Source organism: Ictalurus furcatus, chromosome 1 (genome assembly GCF_023375685.1).
Source record: "Ictalurus furcatus strain D&B chromosome 1, Billie_1.0, whole genome shotgun sequence".
NCBI lineage: Eukaryota > Metazoa > Chordata > Actinopteri > Siluriformes > Ictaluridae > Ictalurus > Ictalurus furcatus.
In genome coordinates this window covers 25,762,093-25,778,148 of record NC_071255.1, presented here as the reverse complement: position 1 = coordinate 25,778,148, position 16,056 = coordinate 25,762,093, and the positions used below count along the sequence as shown (strand labels likewise).

The 16,056-nt window shown below is 37.9% G+C and overlaps 1 protein-coding gene across 1 annotated transcript in view; it reads left to right on the top strand.

Annotated features, from left to right (window-relative positions):
- Positions 1–16,056, top strand: part of LOC128613563 (collagen alpha-6(VI) chain-like) — a 44,309-nt gene that overhangs the window by 12,489 nt on the left and 15,764 nt on the right. The window contains exons 6-25 of the mRNA XM_053634451.1: positions 17–577; positions 1,773–2,333; positions 3,774–4,349; positions 5,516–6,091; positions 6,205–6,542; positions 6,735–6,813; positions 7,034–7,179; positions 7,667–7,759; positions 7,872–7,925; positions 8,089–8,160; positions 8,262–8,288; positions 8,854–8,898; positions 11,163–11,216; positions 11,382–11,444; positions 12,709–12,774; positions 13,005–13,058; positions 13,146–13,181; positions 13,307–13,369; positions 13,689–13,751; positions 13,843–13,905. Of these exons, the coding sequence (XP_053490426.1) occupies positions 17–577; positions 1,773–2,333; positions 3,774–4,349; positions 5,516–6,091; positions 6,205–6,542; positions 6,735–6,813; positions 7,034–7,179; positions 7,667–7,759; positions 7,872–7,925; positions 8,089–8,160; positions 8,262–8,288; positions 8,854–8,898; positions 11,163–11,216; positions 11,382–11,444; positions 12,709–12,774; positions 13,005–13,058; positions 13,146–13,181; positions 13,307–13,369; positions 13,689–13,751; positions 13,843–13,905 (3,590 nt within the window). The remainder of the gene's footprint in view (positions 1–16; positions 578–1,772; positions 2,334–3,773; positions 4,350–5,515; positions 6,092–6,204; positions 6,543–6,734; positions 6,814–7,033; positions 7,180–7,666; positions 7,760–7,871; positions 7,926–8,088; positions 8,161–8,261; positions 8,289–8,853; positions 8,899–11,162; positions 11,217–11,381; positions 11,445–12,708; positions 12,775–13,004; positions 13,059–13,145; positions 13,182–13,306; positions 13,370–13,688; positions 13,752–13,842; positions 13,906–16,056) is intronic.

Here is a 16,056-nt window from a genome sequence, read left to right as displayed (position 1 = left end):
CATATTGCAATTTTAGGATGTATCCAGACAGAAGAAGCAGACATCTATTTCCTCATTGACCAATCATCAAGTATTTATCCATTATACTTTGAGGACATGAAAAAGTTCATTCTTGAGTTTCTGCAGAGGTTTACTATTGGACCAAAACAGGTCCGTGTGGGTGTGGCGAAATATTCAGATGACCACACATTAGAATTTAGCCTGAATGATTATAATGACAAAGACTCCCTTAAAAAAGCTGTGACCAACATTGACCAGAAATTTGGGAACACAAATACAGGGAAGGCTCTGTCTTTAATGAGCCCACTCTTCAAGGAGGCTGAAAAGACTCGTGGCACTAAGGTTCAAGAAATTCTCATTGTCATAACTGATGGAAAGTCCCAGGATGAAGTGAAAGAGCCAGCAGCACAGCTGCGAGCACAGGGGGTGACCATCTATGCCATTGGAGTGAAAGACGCAAATGAGCAGGAGCTCCTTGAGATAGCAGGTGTCCAAAAGAGGATGTACTTTGTCACCAACTTTGATGCATTGAAACCCCTCAAGGACAAAATTGTTACAGATATCTGTTCAGATAAGGGTAAGTTATTTAGTGTTAATGCTATTTAATCCTTTTTTAATTTAACTTAATTATTACAAAATAAAATATTCAATTATGTACATGTATACTGTATATACACTCACTGTCAAATTTAAAAGAAACACCTGTACAGCTGTCCATTTATGCAGTTATTCAATCAGCCAATCATGTTTCAGTAGCACAATGTAACGTATCATGCAGATACAGGTCAAGAGTTTCAGTCAATGTTCTGTGACTTTCAGTTCTGTGACTTTAACCATGTAATGTTTGTTGGTGCCAGATGGGCTGATTTGAGTATTTCAGAAACTGCTGATTTCCTGTGAAATTCACACACAAGAGTCTCTAGAGTTTACACAGAATGGTGCGAAAAGCAAAAAACATTGAGTGAGTGACATTCTTGTGGGTGTAAACATCTTGTTGATAAGAGAGGTTAGAAGAAAATGGCCAGATTGGTTTGAGCTGCCAGGAAGGATATACAGTAGTAAGTTATATAATCATTCTTTATAAATGTGGTGAGCAGAAAAGCATCTCAGCATGCACACAGCACATTGGGTTCCACTCCTTTCAACCAAGAACAGGAATCTGAGGCTATCATGGGCATAGGCTTGCGTAAACTGGACAGTTGAAGATTAGAAAAAATAAATCACCTGGTCTTTTCCCAGTCTTCAACTGTCCAGTTTTGGTGAGCATGTGCCCATGATAGCCTCAGATTCTTGTTCTTGTCTGACAGGAGTAGAAACTGATGTGGTCTCCACAGCTGTAAAGAGTGCTTATTAGTTACTATAATCTTCCTGGCAGCTCAAACCAATCTGACCTCTCTTTGTAACAAGTTGTTTACACCCACAGAATTGTCATTCACTCAGTGCTTTTTGTTTTTCTCCCGATTCTCTGTAAACTCTAGAGACTCTTGTGTGTGAAATTCCCAGGAGACCAGCAGTTTCTAAAATACTCAAACCAGCTCATCTGGCACCAACAACTATGCCATGGTTAAAGTCACATTTTTCCCCATTCTGATGTATGATGGGAACATTAACTGAAACTCTTGGCCTGTATCTGCATGATTTTATGCATTGTACTGCTGTCACATGATTGCTTGATTAAATAACTGCATAAATGAGCAGGTGTGCAGTTGTGTACACACACACACACACATTATGTTGACCATCATTTATTTCTCTTTCATCTTATTACATAGCCTGCAAGAACATGCAGCAGGCAGATCTCATCTTTTTGGTTGATGGTTCGGGGAGCATTTACTCTAAGGACTTTTCCAAGATGAAGAAATTCATTAATACAGTAGTTTCCAACTTTACAATTGGCACGGGTGATGTACAGTTCGGAGTAGTGCAGTTCAGCACAAGCCCAAAGGCTGAATTTGCCCTCAACAAATTTTCTGACAAACTCCAGATGCAGCAGGCCATTAAGGAAATGCAGCAGCTGGGCGGTGGCACTATGACTGGGGCTGCACTCAGTACTTTGTCAGAGTACTTTGGTCCAGCACAAGGGGGTCGTCCCGGGACTCCACAGATCCTTATTGTGATCACAGATGGTGAATCTCAGGATGCCGTTGCTGAGCCTGCACAAGCCCTCAGAAACAAGGGCATTACAATATACTCCATAGGAGTACTTAATGCTAACATCACACAGCTGCGAGAGATCAGCGGAACTCAGGACAATGTTTATCTGGAAAGAGATTTTGATTCACTGGACTACCTAGATAAAGAGCTCTTACTTAAGATCTGCACTTCTGCTGATGGTGAGATATACAAATATTATTTCACATACATCATTTTTTGAGTAAAAGTAAAAGTACACAGCAATTTTGGTAGACATTTGTGACACACAATGAGCATTATTTCATAACTTTTATTTAATTTGTTTTGGTTTGTTAATTGGTTAGTGATAGTGAAGACATTCTTGGGGGTTTCTTAAGAGTTCTTTAGATGATTGACAATTCTCGCTTTATAAACGTGCCCTGATCCTGCATAGAACCTTCTGAAAGAGGGACAAACTGAAAAAAATTTTGCTGAGAGTGTGGATATATTTTGTTTGCATATGGGAAGAACATATAAGTTATGATAAACTAAACGCAATACTTATTTATCCATCATCAACAGCTTTAAAGATATTATACAATAGCTATTTAGCTATTAATAAAATGACACTTTTTATTCCCCTCCTATAAAAAAAAACCTGTGAAACAGTACATTTATTAGAAAAAAAGAGCATGTGAGATTTTGCTCTGCTTAGTGTTCTTCAGGCATCTAATGCAATAGTTAACATGCAGACAACAGCCTATGTATTATTTTCGTGCTCATAAATTTTTATGGCTTAATGATGTGTGGCTTTTTGTAAGAGGTGAGGATAAAAGATACTGACTTGGTGACTATAACTATATAAAAAATGTTAACATTTTCTTTTGATCATTTTTTTTTCTAAATATTAGATATTGCATAGTTTTCTCTCTAATTTATTTTTATTTTTATTTTTATGTTTTTTTACCATTCTTTTTTGTTCATATAGAGGTATGCTATATACAGATAGGTAGCTGGGTATAAGAAACCAAATGTGGCTATGGTATGGATAGAGAAGTACACTGTATGGCCAAAAGTATATGGACATTTGACTCTCACACGCATGTCTGGACATTTCCCATACTGGCCACAAAGTTAGAAAAAAACAGTTGTCTGCAATGTCTTTGTATGTTGTATCCTTAAGATTCCCTTTCACTGGAACTAAGTGGCCTAGCTCAGACACGTTCCAGCATGACAATGCGCCCGTGCACATAGTAGGATCCTTGAAGACATGGATTGTCAAGGTTGGTGTAGAAGAACCAAGGTGGCCTGCACAGAACCCTGATCTCTACCCCACTGAACACCTTTGGGATGGGAAACACAGCTTCTCGTAATGACAACTTGAAAGACATCAGTGCCCAGCCTCTTGCACTTTTGAGGATAAATGGGCACAAATCCTCACAGCCACTTTCCAAAATCTAGTGGAAAGCCTTCCCAGAAGAGTGAAGGCTGTTATAGCAGCAAAGGGTGAACATGCAAATTATTTTGGAATGGGTCACTCGGGTGTCCACATACTTTTGGCCATATAGTGTATCTATACAGTTTTCCTTTTATATGCCAAACTTATTTAAATGCCTGTCCTGATTAATTATTCTGATTTTGCATGGTTCTTTTCTTTTTAGATTGCCAGAAATCACAGGTAGCAGATATTGTCTTCTTAGTGGATGATTCCATCAGCATTAGTAATGATGGCTTTAACAGTATGAAGTTTTTCATGAGCTCAGTGGTGAACACTACACACGTTGGAAAAGACAGTGTCCGTTTTTGTACTATTCTTTACTCAGACACCCCTCAGACCAAATTTCCCCTTTATCAGTACTATAGTAAACGAGAAGTGCAGGATGCTATAAGTAATCTAAAGCATCTTGGTGGGAACACATACACAGCCAAGGCACTACTTTACTCACTGGACTACTTTAGTGAAGCCAATGGTGGGAGAGGTGCAAAAGGTGTCCCACAGATGCTGTTTGTCATCACGGACGGTGAAGCCACAGACCCACATGATTTAACCAAAGCTGCTAATGAGCTTCAGAAATATGGAGTTAGTGTTTATGGCATTGGAGTGGCCAATGCAAAAACAAGCGAGTTAGAAGTCATAACCAAAGACAAAAACAAGGTTTTCCTGGTTGATGACTTTGAAGCGTTGAAGGCCCTGCAACAAAACATTTCCAGTGTGATCTGCAACAACACAAAACCAGGTAATTGCATCATATTACCATATCAGCACTGAAAATGTAGACTTTAATTCAGTTAAAATTTTCTATTTGAACTGTGTAAGATTAACTGAAAATGGACAATGCAAATACTTCAGTAGCAGCATCTAGCATCAACTGCTGCTTAACTCTTAATGATTTCTTGTGGTTTTAAAACAACTGGAATATATCTTATGTTTCTCCAAGATGAAAGATTCCTCATAATTTTCTGTTATGTACAGTACCATGTGCACAGTGGATAAAAAAAAAATCTACACACCCCTATTAAAATTGTGGGTCTTTCTCTTTGGCAAACTAAGAAAACACATCAGGGAGGCTATCAAGAGAACTCCGCCAACATTCAAAATTTGTTTTGGCCTGATGAGACTAAGGTAGAACTTTTTGGGCATAATTCTAAAAGTTATGTCTGGTGCAAAAACAAGTCAGATTATCACCCAAAGAACAAGCATGCTGAAGCATGGTGGCGTCTGCATCGTGCTCTGGGGTGACCTCTTCAGCTGGGACTGATAGATAGTCAAGATAGAGGGAATGTTGGAAACGTCCAAATACAAATCTATTTTGGCACAAAACCTCCAAACCTCTGTTAAACAGCTGAAGATAAAGATGAATTTCACCTTCCAGCATGATAATGACCAACAGCACAAATTCAAGTTAACAAAGGAATGGCCTCAGAAGAAAAAGCTTAAAAAGCTGAAAAATGACTTTAAAAGGGGTTGTGCCCAGGAGATCCTCTCACAATTTGATAGATCTGGAACATTTTTGCAAAGAAGAGTGGAATAAAATTGCCAATTCAAGCTGAGCTTAATTGGTTGACTCTTTCCCCGAAATATTGATTGCTATTTTGCAAGCAAAAGTTGCTTTAACAAAATATTACTTAAAGCATGTGCAACCAGGTTCTTGTATTTTTCTTTTTCTTTTCTTCTCTTTTTCTTTTCACATGAATTTTATTGCTTGCTTAAACACATTAAAGGTGGTAAAAGACCTGTCATGATTTTATCTTGCTTTCATTGTTTACTTCAAAAAACACCTGCAATTTTAAGAGGAGTGTGCAGACTTTTAATATACACTGAATGTTCTATCATATGGTGTTCCATAACACTTTACATAACCTCTGACTTCACTAATTTCAGTCTGACTTCACTGTTTTTCAGAGTGTCAGAAAGAGGCAGCTGATTTGGTCATTTTGATTGACGGGTCTGAAAGTATTAAAGAGGTGCCTTGGAAGACCATGATCAAATTTATGCTTAGCCTCATTGACAATCTTCGCATCAGACAAGACCTCTTTAGAGTTGGTGTTGCTCAGTTTAGTTCAAACTACAGAAAGGAATTTTACTTAAATGCATATGATGATCAAGTGGATGTGAAGAGGGCCATTCAGACCATCAAGCAAATGAAAGATGGAACAAACATTGGAGCTGCTTTGAATCAAGTTCAAGAGTTCTTCCACACCAGTAAAGGGAGCCGCATTCAAGATGGAATTTCACAGAACCTGCTGTTGATCACTGATGGAGAATCAAATGATGACGTCAATGATGCAGCTGATAAATTGAGAGGCAGGGGGATTGAGATGTTTGTGATTGGAATAGGTAACATCTCAGTCCCACAACTCAACTACATTGCTGGGTCACCTGACAGGGTTTATATTGTGGACAATTTTGACCAACTCAAATTAAATAGAACAGTACAGAAGGTGACCAGTAAAATTTGCACTCCGATGGACGAAGCAGGTGAGTACAGAAGGCAAACATTTTTCAAGATGCCTGAATATGAAAGTATTGGTATTTTTAAATTAACATTTAACATTCAGCCTCCAAATAACAGTATTTGCGTTTTCTTACAGGTTGCACTGTAGATATTGGTATTGGATTTGATATCTCCCATAGTAGTTCAAGCTCACAAGCAATCTTTAGTAGTCAACATAAGCTGCCTGAGATTATCAGATACATCTCCACTTTGCACAACTTGTGCTGTCTAACCCATCAACGTTCTCTTCCAACCAACATTGGTTTCCATTTGGTTGCAAGCAATGGCGAGATACTGTATGACACAAATTTTGAACACTACAATAAAGATATAGTGATGAAGGTGATGTCTCAAATGACTCAAGATCTGGCTTTTAACACCCAGCTCCTGCGCTCTTTTGAGAATAAGTTTGCTGCCTCTGGAGCAGGTGTAAAGGTGGGCAGTATTATTTTAATTATTGCATGTAAACTGAGTACAATGTAGACTTTCATGTTCAGAGATATTTGGAAAACCTTACATACCAATTGTGTTCTTTCAAATGTAAAAAATAGTAGCATAACTGATATTTTAATTTTGAGCTACATCCTTAAGATGAAATGCTTAAACTGCACTGGTTGATGTGCTCAGGTAGTGATCATTTTCACTGATGGCCTGGATGAATCTGTTGATGGCCTCATGGTTGCCTCAGAGAATCTCAAGAAAAGTGGTAAGAGGACATTATTTAGAAACGTTTGGTTTTCTTGTTTTATATTGTTGTTCAAAGGGGTGGTTGTGCTAATTATTTAGAGACTATACATACATTACTATTTTTTTCCTTTTCTTATTAATGACCTTAGAGATGCATTAAAGACACATTAATGTGTCATATAAAGAGTGTCAATTACTGAACCACTGGTGTGTTTTTGTCTTCTGTATTTTTATGACAGGAGTCCATGCGCTGATTCTAGTAGCACTGGAAGGAGTCAAAAGCACCACAAACCTACAGAAGCTGGAGTTTGGACGAGGATTAGGCTACAATGAGCCTCTTATGATTGGCATGCAAAATGTGGCCAGTGATCTCCAGAAGCAGATTGTGAGTGAATGTGTGTGTGTACATATCTATATATATATATAATATGTATATGTATATACACACACAAACACACACACACACACACACACACACACACACACACACCCCAATGGTAGCAAAGGTGCTAGCTTACCACCGGGAACAATTAGTGGACAACCCACTCTACCACCTGAGCCACAGTCACATTTGTGCTATATATATATATATATATATATATATATGATAAATGCTGATGGATAAATTCACAAAAAGAGGATCAAATTAGTTTAAGATTAGCATTCGAAGCAACAATATCAGCTTAAAATCATAGACCAAACTCTGTAATCAACCAGTACTCTCATGTATTAAACGCTTACTTTCGTGTTAATGTTTTCCTTACTTTCTGTTGGATTTAGATAAATGTAAGCAGAATTTGATTGTGTAAAGCATTAATTTGCATAAAAAGGTGTATATACCCCCAGTTCTCTTCTTTTCTAATTCTTTCTAGGATGCTGTGGCCTCACGAGAGTGCTGTAATGTGATGTGTAAATGTACTGGTCATGAAGGGGTGAGAGGACCGAGAGGACCTCCAGGGATAAAGGTATCATATCATATCATATATGATTTTGTACTGTTTGATACAAGACAGAATGCACACTGTGTAAAACCACTGGGACCTTTCATTAAATTGCATTTCTGTTACTTCTTAACAGGGCTTTCCTGGAAGGAATGGGCATCCTGGATTTCCTGGAGAAGAAGGAAGATTTGTACGACTCTATTATTGATCCATCTTTTAACATGTATCTTCTCAACATTTCAAACTCACAGCAGTTCTTTAGCTTGAGTCAACGTTCATATGACTTAATATATATCCCAAAGCAGGCATCCTGTTTATTTATTTTCCACACTGAAATCATTGTGGTATTGCAGGGAGAGAGGGGGCCACCAGGTCAGAATGGAACCAAAGGACATCCAGGCTGCCAAGGGGAAAGAGGTCTAAAGGTAACAGTGATTCATCTCAGTAAACATACTACATATTACAATTAAAACATGCTCATATCTGCTTTTTACCTACCAAATTCTTGTCTTAAAATTCTCCACAGGGTAGTAGAGGCTACACAGGTGAAACAGTAAGTATTGAAATATGCCACATATGAGTGTTGCCAATGATCTAACAGACATAATCATCAGACATATTTATGTTTACACACCAAACCATTCAAAGGTGCCAAGTCAGAATTTATGGTGCTACTGTCAAATGTAAATACAAATGTATGTATTTTGAAAATATTTTGACCATCTAAACCTGAAGGGTTTTGACATTTTGTTTCTTAAGTTTTCTGACAGTTTTAACATGAAGGTTCAAATATAGACAGCTACAATCAGTATCACAACAATAACAATGAGGTGCCCGTGAAGTTTCCGGCTGATATAGAAAGAAACTTGACCACTGGTTTTGAACTACATTCACTATGGGTAATCAGATATAACGGCAAATGTTGATTTTAGATTTAAAAAATTAAAATTACTGAATAAAATAAAAGTATTCCAAATGTATTCTATCTATATTTATTTATGTAGTTGGCTGTATTTACTTTATAAGGTTGTACTTTATAAGGTACTTTATAAGGTACTTTATAAGGTACTTTATACTTTATAAGGTTGTACTTTCATATTTTCCACTATATTTGACAGGGAATATATGGAGAGCTTGGTATAGATGGAGTAAATGGAGAACAGGTAATGTAACACTTTTTTATTATTCTTATAAAACATGAAACATCTGGCTAGTACACAGTCCCCTCCAAAGCTATTGGAACAGCAAGGCCAATTCATTTGTTTGTGCTATACACCAAAGACATTTGGGTTTGAGATAAAAGATGAGCAGAACCCTCCATTCTCCACACTTTGGTCTTTCCATCACTTTGGTAGAAGTTATTTTTGGTTCCAGATAATTTGTGGATTAATTTCTCAGTATTTCTCTGCAAATTCCAATCTGACTTTCTGATTCTTACTGTTCATGAGTGATTTGCATTATTTCATATGGCCTCTAAATTTCTGCTCTCTAAGCCTTCTTTGAACGGGCATAGGAGCCATTATAAATTTCAAAATCACACATTTCAAAATCTATGTTTTGTCCCCCCCACCCTCAAACACCTTTTCCTAATCTCAAACTTTAATTTGCATTGCCTGCCTGTCTCTGACAATTTCTGAGTTGGACAGACTCCAAATTCCAAATTAATCCACTCTGCAACTTTTAGAAACATAATTCAACAAAAAATAAACTAAATGTTGCTATAATAAGCGCAGGGGTCAGACTTGAGTAGCTAGGGCTCGCTGAACTGTTTGCCTGTTGCCAAGCTTGATGAGAGCAAAGTGGCTGTCACTGCTAGGTATGGACTGTATGGATTTTCAGAGAGGTGGCTACTCTTACACAATGAAAGCGTAATGGATTCATTTTGAGATGACTCAAATATTCTGTGACCATCCGTGAAAAAAACCTTGCGTACTGAGGTGAGGGTAGTTACGACATAGCATTCAGACGCTCTTGAGCACAATAATGTATAGATGAAAGATTTACCACTTTGTATTTGAGGTAGGATATCATAGTTATTTCAGCCCAATGCTGATTGTTTATTTAGCCTATGAAATGTCAAATATGCGTAAGTTTGCAAGTGAGCTAGCACACCAAAATTGTGTGTATGTGCCATTGCAATGTGTCCATAAAAGATTTAATGGTAACGTTAGTCAAAATGTTCACACAGAGATGACATCCAACAATTTATTTTAAGAGAAAGAGGAAAGAGGAGGATGAACAGCAGGTCATAGGAGTAGAAAAGACTGAGGAGGACGAGATTATAAGTTGTATAGATAGCTACCAGTTATCCAGCTAGTTCAGGTCACACTGTGTTGGATGTTGGTGGGTTGGAGCTGCATGTAGGGGACTGAATGTATGTTTTCATTTTCTGTCATGATTCTGGAAACCGTAGCCATGGTAGGGCAGTGCTGCTGCATCAAAAATTGCCATAGTAGGCTACACTGTCATCCAGTGAGAAAACTGGACAATGGGATGTTTTTTCTATAGCAAAATAGCCTCCAACTCATACTCATAGCTTCAACTCACCAACAGAAACAGCAATCCTCAAAGGATGGCACCCAGGTCTCAACATGTACTGTAGCTAGCTACATTCACTAGCAGCTCTTCTTAATGATTATAGTAGCTAGTGTTTTAAAGGAACAATTCTCTGTTTGGAGTAATATTAATTAATAAATTGAGCGATACAAAATTGCTCCTACACCCCTGGAATTGTGATACCTTCACCCCTGCCCTGTGGAGGTTGTTGGTGATGTGATTGACTGTAGTTTTTGGGTTTTTCTTCACAGCTCTCACAATATTTCTGTCATCAGCTGTTATTTTCCTTGGCCAAACCATTCGGTGTCTGTCGCACAGTACACCGGTGGTTTATATATTATTTATTTTTTCACTATCCAAATTGTTGTATTGGCTATGTCCAATGTTTGTGCAATGGCTCTAATTGATTTCCCTCTTTTCTCAGCTTCAAAATGGCTTGCTTTTCTCCCATAGACAACTCTCAGATCTTCATGTTAACTTATCCTTTTTAACAACAAGTGCACTCTTCACAGGGGAAACTGAAGGCTAAACCCAAGAGTAGATATTCATATGTTCCAATATTTTTGCTCTCTGCAAATTGGGGAGTCTGATTCAAAATGTACTATGTTCTATGTTGTTTAACATATAAATCTAAATATAAATACCAAATTATAAACTCTCTTCTCATGTTCATCTTTTGATCTCAAACCTAAATGTCTTCAATCTACAGCAAGAACAAATTAATTGGCCTTGCCATTCCAATAGTTTCAGCGGAGACTGTGTTGGAAGGCCAGTGCAGGTTGAACAAGCCAAAATATCCTGCAACTGTATATATGTGTAACTGTGTATGCAGTCATTTGTGGGATTCAGATTTTCTGTGTACTTTCTTAAGGGTGTGACTGGATTAGCAGGATACCCAGGAGAGCCAGGCGTTCCAGGCAGCCAAGTAAAGGCTTTTTGCTCTGTATTTTTCACTGTGGCATATATTAGAATTCTATTGTACTCTATAAAGTTTTTATCCACTTTAATATATTATTCTTTGATAAAATACTTGAAAAGTGTTTATGTACTTACAAGTTTAGACTATTAAAGATACAGTTTTATGCTAAAGGGCAAGAAGGGTGTCAGAGGAGATACAGGTGACCCGGGACAAAAAGGACTAAGAGGAGATCCGGTGAGTTTATTATTGTTGTTGTTTGTTTGTTTTACTTCTTATTAGAGAAATCCAAATGAGACAAAATCACACTAGAAGGTGACAAGGTGTCCTTTAAGTCACAGTAAAACCAAGCATGCTGTCAAGTTATATCAAGTAATCCTATTCCCCAAGGCTGATGCACACTTAGGAAAAAAGGTTCAAGGTTTCAATAAATAATTAAGAGTTCTTAGCTTTGAAAAAAGGGTTACCTCTTCTGTTATAGGGAAACACTCTGTTGTAGTGTTCTATATAGAAGCTTTAAGAATTTCCCCAGAAGGACAACTGAAGAAACCTTAAGCATAACCCTTAAGAGTGTAGCTGGGGTGGGTCTTGGTCTTACTATTGGATTACAGCATTCATGCATCAGAGGAACCAGCTACAGCACAAGCAATAGGTTTGTCTACTACTATCCTCAGAGAGACCCTATAATTCTGCACTATGAAACATGCAATGCTCAGAAATATTTTAACATTGTGTAAGTCTTTGAATCTATAGTCTTTTACAGACACTTTGAATATTTGATCTATCAATTAATTGCCTAAATCTGTTGGGGTCTGTTTTACAAGTGAAGAAGAGGCATGTACTGTAACCATTTCCTTATACTGTAGGTCATGTGAGGAGGCATGGTGGCTTAGTGGTTAGCATGTTTGCCTCACACCTCAAGGATTAGGGGTTTGAATCCTGTCTCCACCCTGTGTGCACGGAGTTTGCATGTTCTCTCCAATCTTTGGGGGTTTCCTCCAGGTACTCCAGTTTCCTCCCCAGTCCAAAAACATGTGCTGTAGGCTGATTGGCATCTGTAAATTGTCCATGGTGTGTGAGTGTGCACGCAGTTGTGCCCTGCGATGGGTTGGTACCCTGTCCAGGGTGTCCCCTGCCTTGTGCCCCAAGTCCCCTGGGATAGGCTCCCCATGACCCTGTCTAGGAAAATGTATGTCATGTGTTCTTATAGTTCAATCTCAATCCTATTTGCAAAAAGTTTCAAAAATTAATATAAAATATATTTTGCATTACTTTACTGATTGCCAGAAGAGCTTTGAATAGACTGATTTAAAAGGTTATTTGGCACATTTCTGGAGCCCTCATGTGGGATTTTTCAAGTATTATTCAGAGTTTTTCTGACCTTGATGTGTCAGGATTTTACCAAATATGTTCCAGATTTAAATGCTCACTATAAAGTTATTAATGGCATAATATATTTTAATTGGAATAATCTTCTGTCATCTTCTGCTCTTCTATGAAGGGTGAGTCAGGCTCTGACAGCATAGAACCTGGTCCTAAGGGTGAGACTGGAAACCCAGGCCTACCGGTATGTCCAAGTTCCTCTAAAAAATGATATGTACTGTCGGCTTCAGTTCCCTAACTATAAGGCCTATTACTAACATTTCACTGCTGCTAAAGTTATATGGAATGTTAAAATTTAATATGTGCATAGTTGTGTCATCTATATAAAATTCAGGATTTGCTGACAGTGCAGTGAGCATCATAATGCTGGTCATAACAAAATAAACTCTCTCCCTCTCTCTGCTTCAATCACAGGGTGAGCAAGGGCCAGATGGAAGCCCAGGCATGCCTGGAGATACTGGCATTCCTGTAGGTCTCCTCAAGTTTTATCAGTACACATGTTGTAATGAGTAAGGAGTAACCTTTATTTATTTATTTATTTATTATCTTTCACAGGGTCAAAAGGGAAGACGAGGTCCTGCAGGTCTACCAGTATGTCTTACTTTGCACTAATAAATGAAAATGAGTCCAAACAATAGATTATGCATTATTTGCTAAATATAGCAACAGTTTTGAAGTGAAATAAGTTGGGTATCTTATCTATCTCTTTCCTTTAGGGTGCTTCAGGAACTTCCGGAGAACGAGGATTAAGAGGAACCCCTGGAGCTTCAGGGCCACAGGTCCTTTTTTTTTCAGACTACTGTAATTTTCTGGTGTTTTTTGTTTGTTTGTTTGTTTTGAATGCAATGCAGCAGTAAAATAAATAAATAAATAAATAAATAAAAATAAAAAAATAAAAAAAAAACATAAGATGGAATATGAAAAGCTAATAATATAAAAAATATCTATGAGGTCAGTTTCCCTGTAACCCAGTAAAACCTGTGGGTTTATTTAAAAAAAAAAAATTATATATATATATATATATATATATATATATATTTTTTTTTTTTTTTCTCAATTTAGATTGACTAGAAGATTTATCTTTCTGTTTCTCTCCAGGGGCCAGTGGGTCCTCCTGGTGATTTAGGACAGAAAGGGATACCTGGTTTTCCAGGACCTCAGGTATGCTTCCAAAATAAAACTTCTCAGTCCACTGCAATAAATAAATGTATTCAAAGCTGATTGTTTTTTAATGGTAATGACTTTCCATTAGGGTTCACCTGGCACACCAGGAAATGATGGATCAAAAGGAAGTGTAGGACCCAGGGGACAAAAGGTTTTGTTTTTACACAGATATGTGTAATTAACTACTTGAAATTGGAGAAATTGCATTTGCATGAAATTATTTTGCATGGTCTTTCGCAGTGATGATTGTTAGTAAATGAGACCTTTGAGCTGTACTCCTGTTTGACGTACTAGAATCAAAGGGGGCTTTCGCTGATTGTGCATTGTGATGACTGCATATGTGTGTGTGTGTGTGTGTGTGTGTGTATGTGTATATATATAATATATATATACACACACACACACACACACACACACACACACACACACAGTTGCGGCCGGAAGTTCACAAGTTTTAATTCATTTTGGTTTTCTGTAATCAACACAGGACCAAAATTATACATACATTGTCAAAAATATACATACAAACACTTAGATTATTAATTCAATGGTGCTGAAAGTTCCAACATGTCCTTTAAGTTGCCAAGACCAAGGCCTCTTAATTTCCTTTTAGTGATCATGATTGATTACTGTCACGGATCCACGTAATGGAGGTTTAGGACGGAGGCAAGTGTAGTAAAAGACGTTTATTGAGAGAGAGAGGCAGACAAATCCAAAACGTTAATCCAAAGCATGGTCTAATAACATGTAAAAGGTCAGGCGATATACAAACAGGCATAAACAGGGCTAGGGTAGAATCGAGACGAGCAAACAAGGTCAATAACATGAGTCAAAACGAGAAATGAGAAACAAAGAACAACTGCTTGCTAAAGAGATAAACTCAATACTACGCAATGTGCTACGAGACACGAGGGGTTTAAATGACAAACGTAATCATGGGTTAAACATAGGACAGCTGAAACCAATGTGACACACATTCAGGAAACAACCAATGATAAAAACAGGGGCAGTGACAGAACATAACCATAACAAAAGCACGGATCCAATGTAAACAAAGTCACTGTCATTGAAGAACGAAATGTGTGCATTCGCTAAGGGTTCGCGTACCTGACTCATGCACGAGCTTGCACTTCGGTTTTCCGAGCACACTGCAATATTGCAGCGCTGACTCAACGGGAGATCATGACAATTACAGCTGACAGCTTTTCTGTGCCAACATAAAATGGATTTGTTTGACAGCACTCATTGGACTGACCAACACACAGTACTATGGGAAATTCCAAGGAGCACAGTGCAGATCTGAAAAAGAGGATGGTGGATTTACACAAGTCAGGAATGTCTGTTGGAGCCATTTCTAAACAATTGCAGATTCCAAGATGATCAGTTTAAACAATTGTATGTAAGTACAAGTTATTGGGAAGTGTAGCCACTTTGTTAAGGTCTGGAAGAAGACCCAAACTGTCACCCTCAGCTGAGACGAAATTGGATTGGATGGTCAGGAAAAACCCAGGCACCACCATGGCACAGGCCTGCCATGAACTGGAAGCTGCTGTCTACAGTCAAGTGAGTTTTACATCACCATGGGCTGAAAGGCTGCCATCCAAGAAAGAAGCCCCTTCTCCAAAATCGACACCTTCAAGCCTGTCTAAAGTTTGCGGCTGACCATATGAACAAAGATAAAGCCTTCTGTAGGAAAGTTTTATGGTCAGATGAGACAAAGATTGAGTTGTTTGGCCACAAATACCAGAGGTATGTTTGGAGGAGTAAAGAACACTGTACCAACTGTTAAGCATGGTGGTGGTAGCATTATGCTCTGGGGCTGTTTTGCTGCCAGTGGAACTGGTGCATTGCACAAAGTGAATGAAATAATGAAGAAGGAGGGCTACCTTAGAATTACATATACAGTGCCCTCCACTAATGTTGGCACCCTTGCTAAATATCAGCAAAGATCAGCAAAATTATCTTTTGATAAATATAGGTGTGCAACAATTATTGGCACCCCTATGAATTCATATGAGAAAAATATATTTGAAGTATATTCCCATTGATATAAAAAAAATAATAATAATTAGTACACCTGGGTGAATGGAAACATGAAATTGTTCAACCATGACTTCCTGATTCACAGGGGCGTAAATATGAGGTAACACATAGCCCAAATTCCCTTAGTCATTCATAACAATGGGTAAGACCAAGGACTATAGCTGTGATGTGCAGCAAAAGGTTGTTAAGCTTTGGGAAGTCGTTATAAGAAGAAAAGCATTGAAAATGCCCATTTCCACCATCAGGGCAATAATTAAGA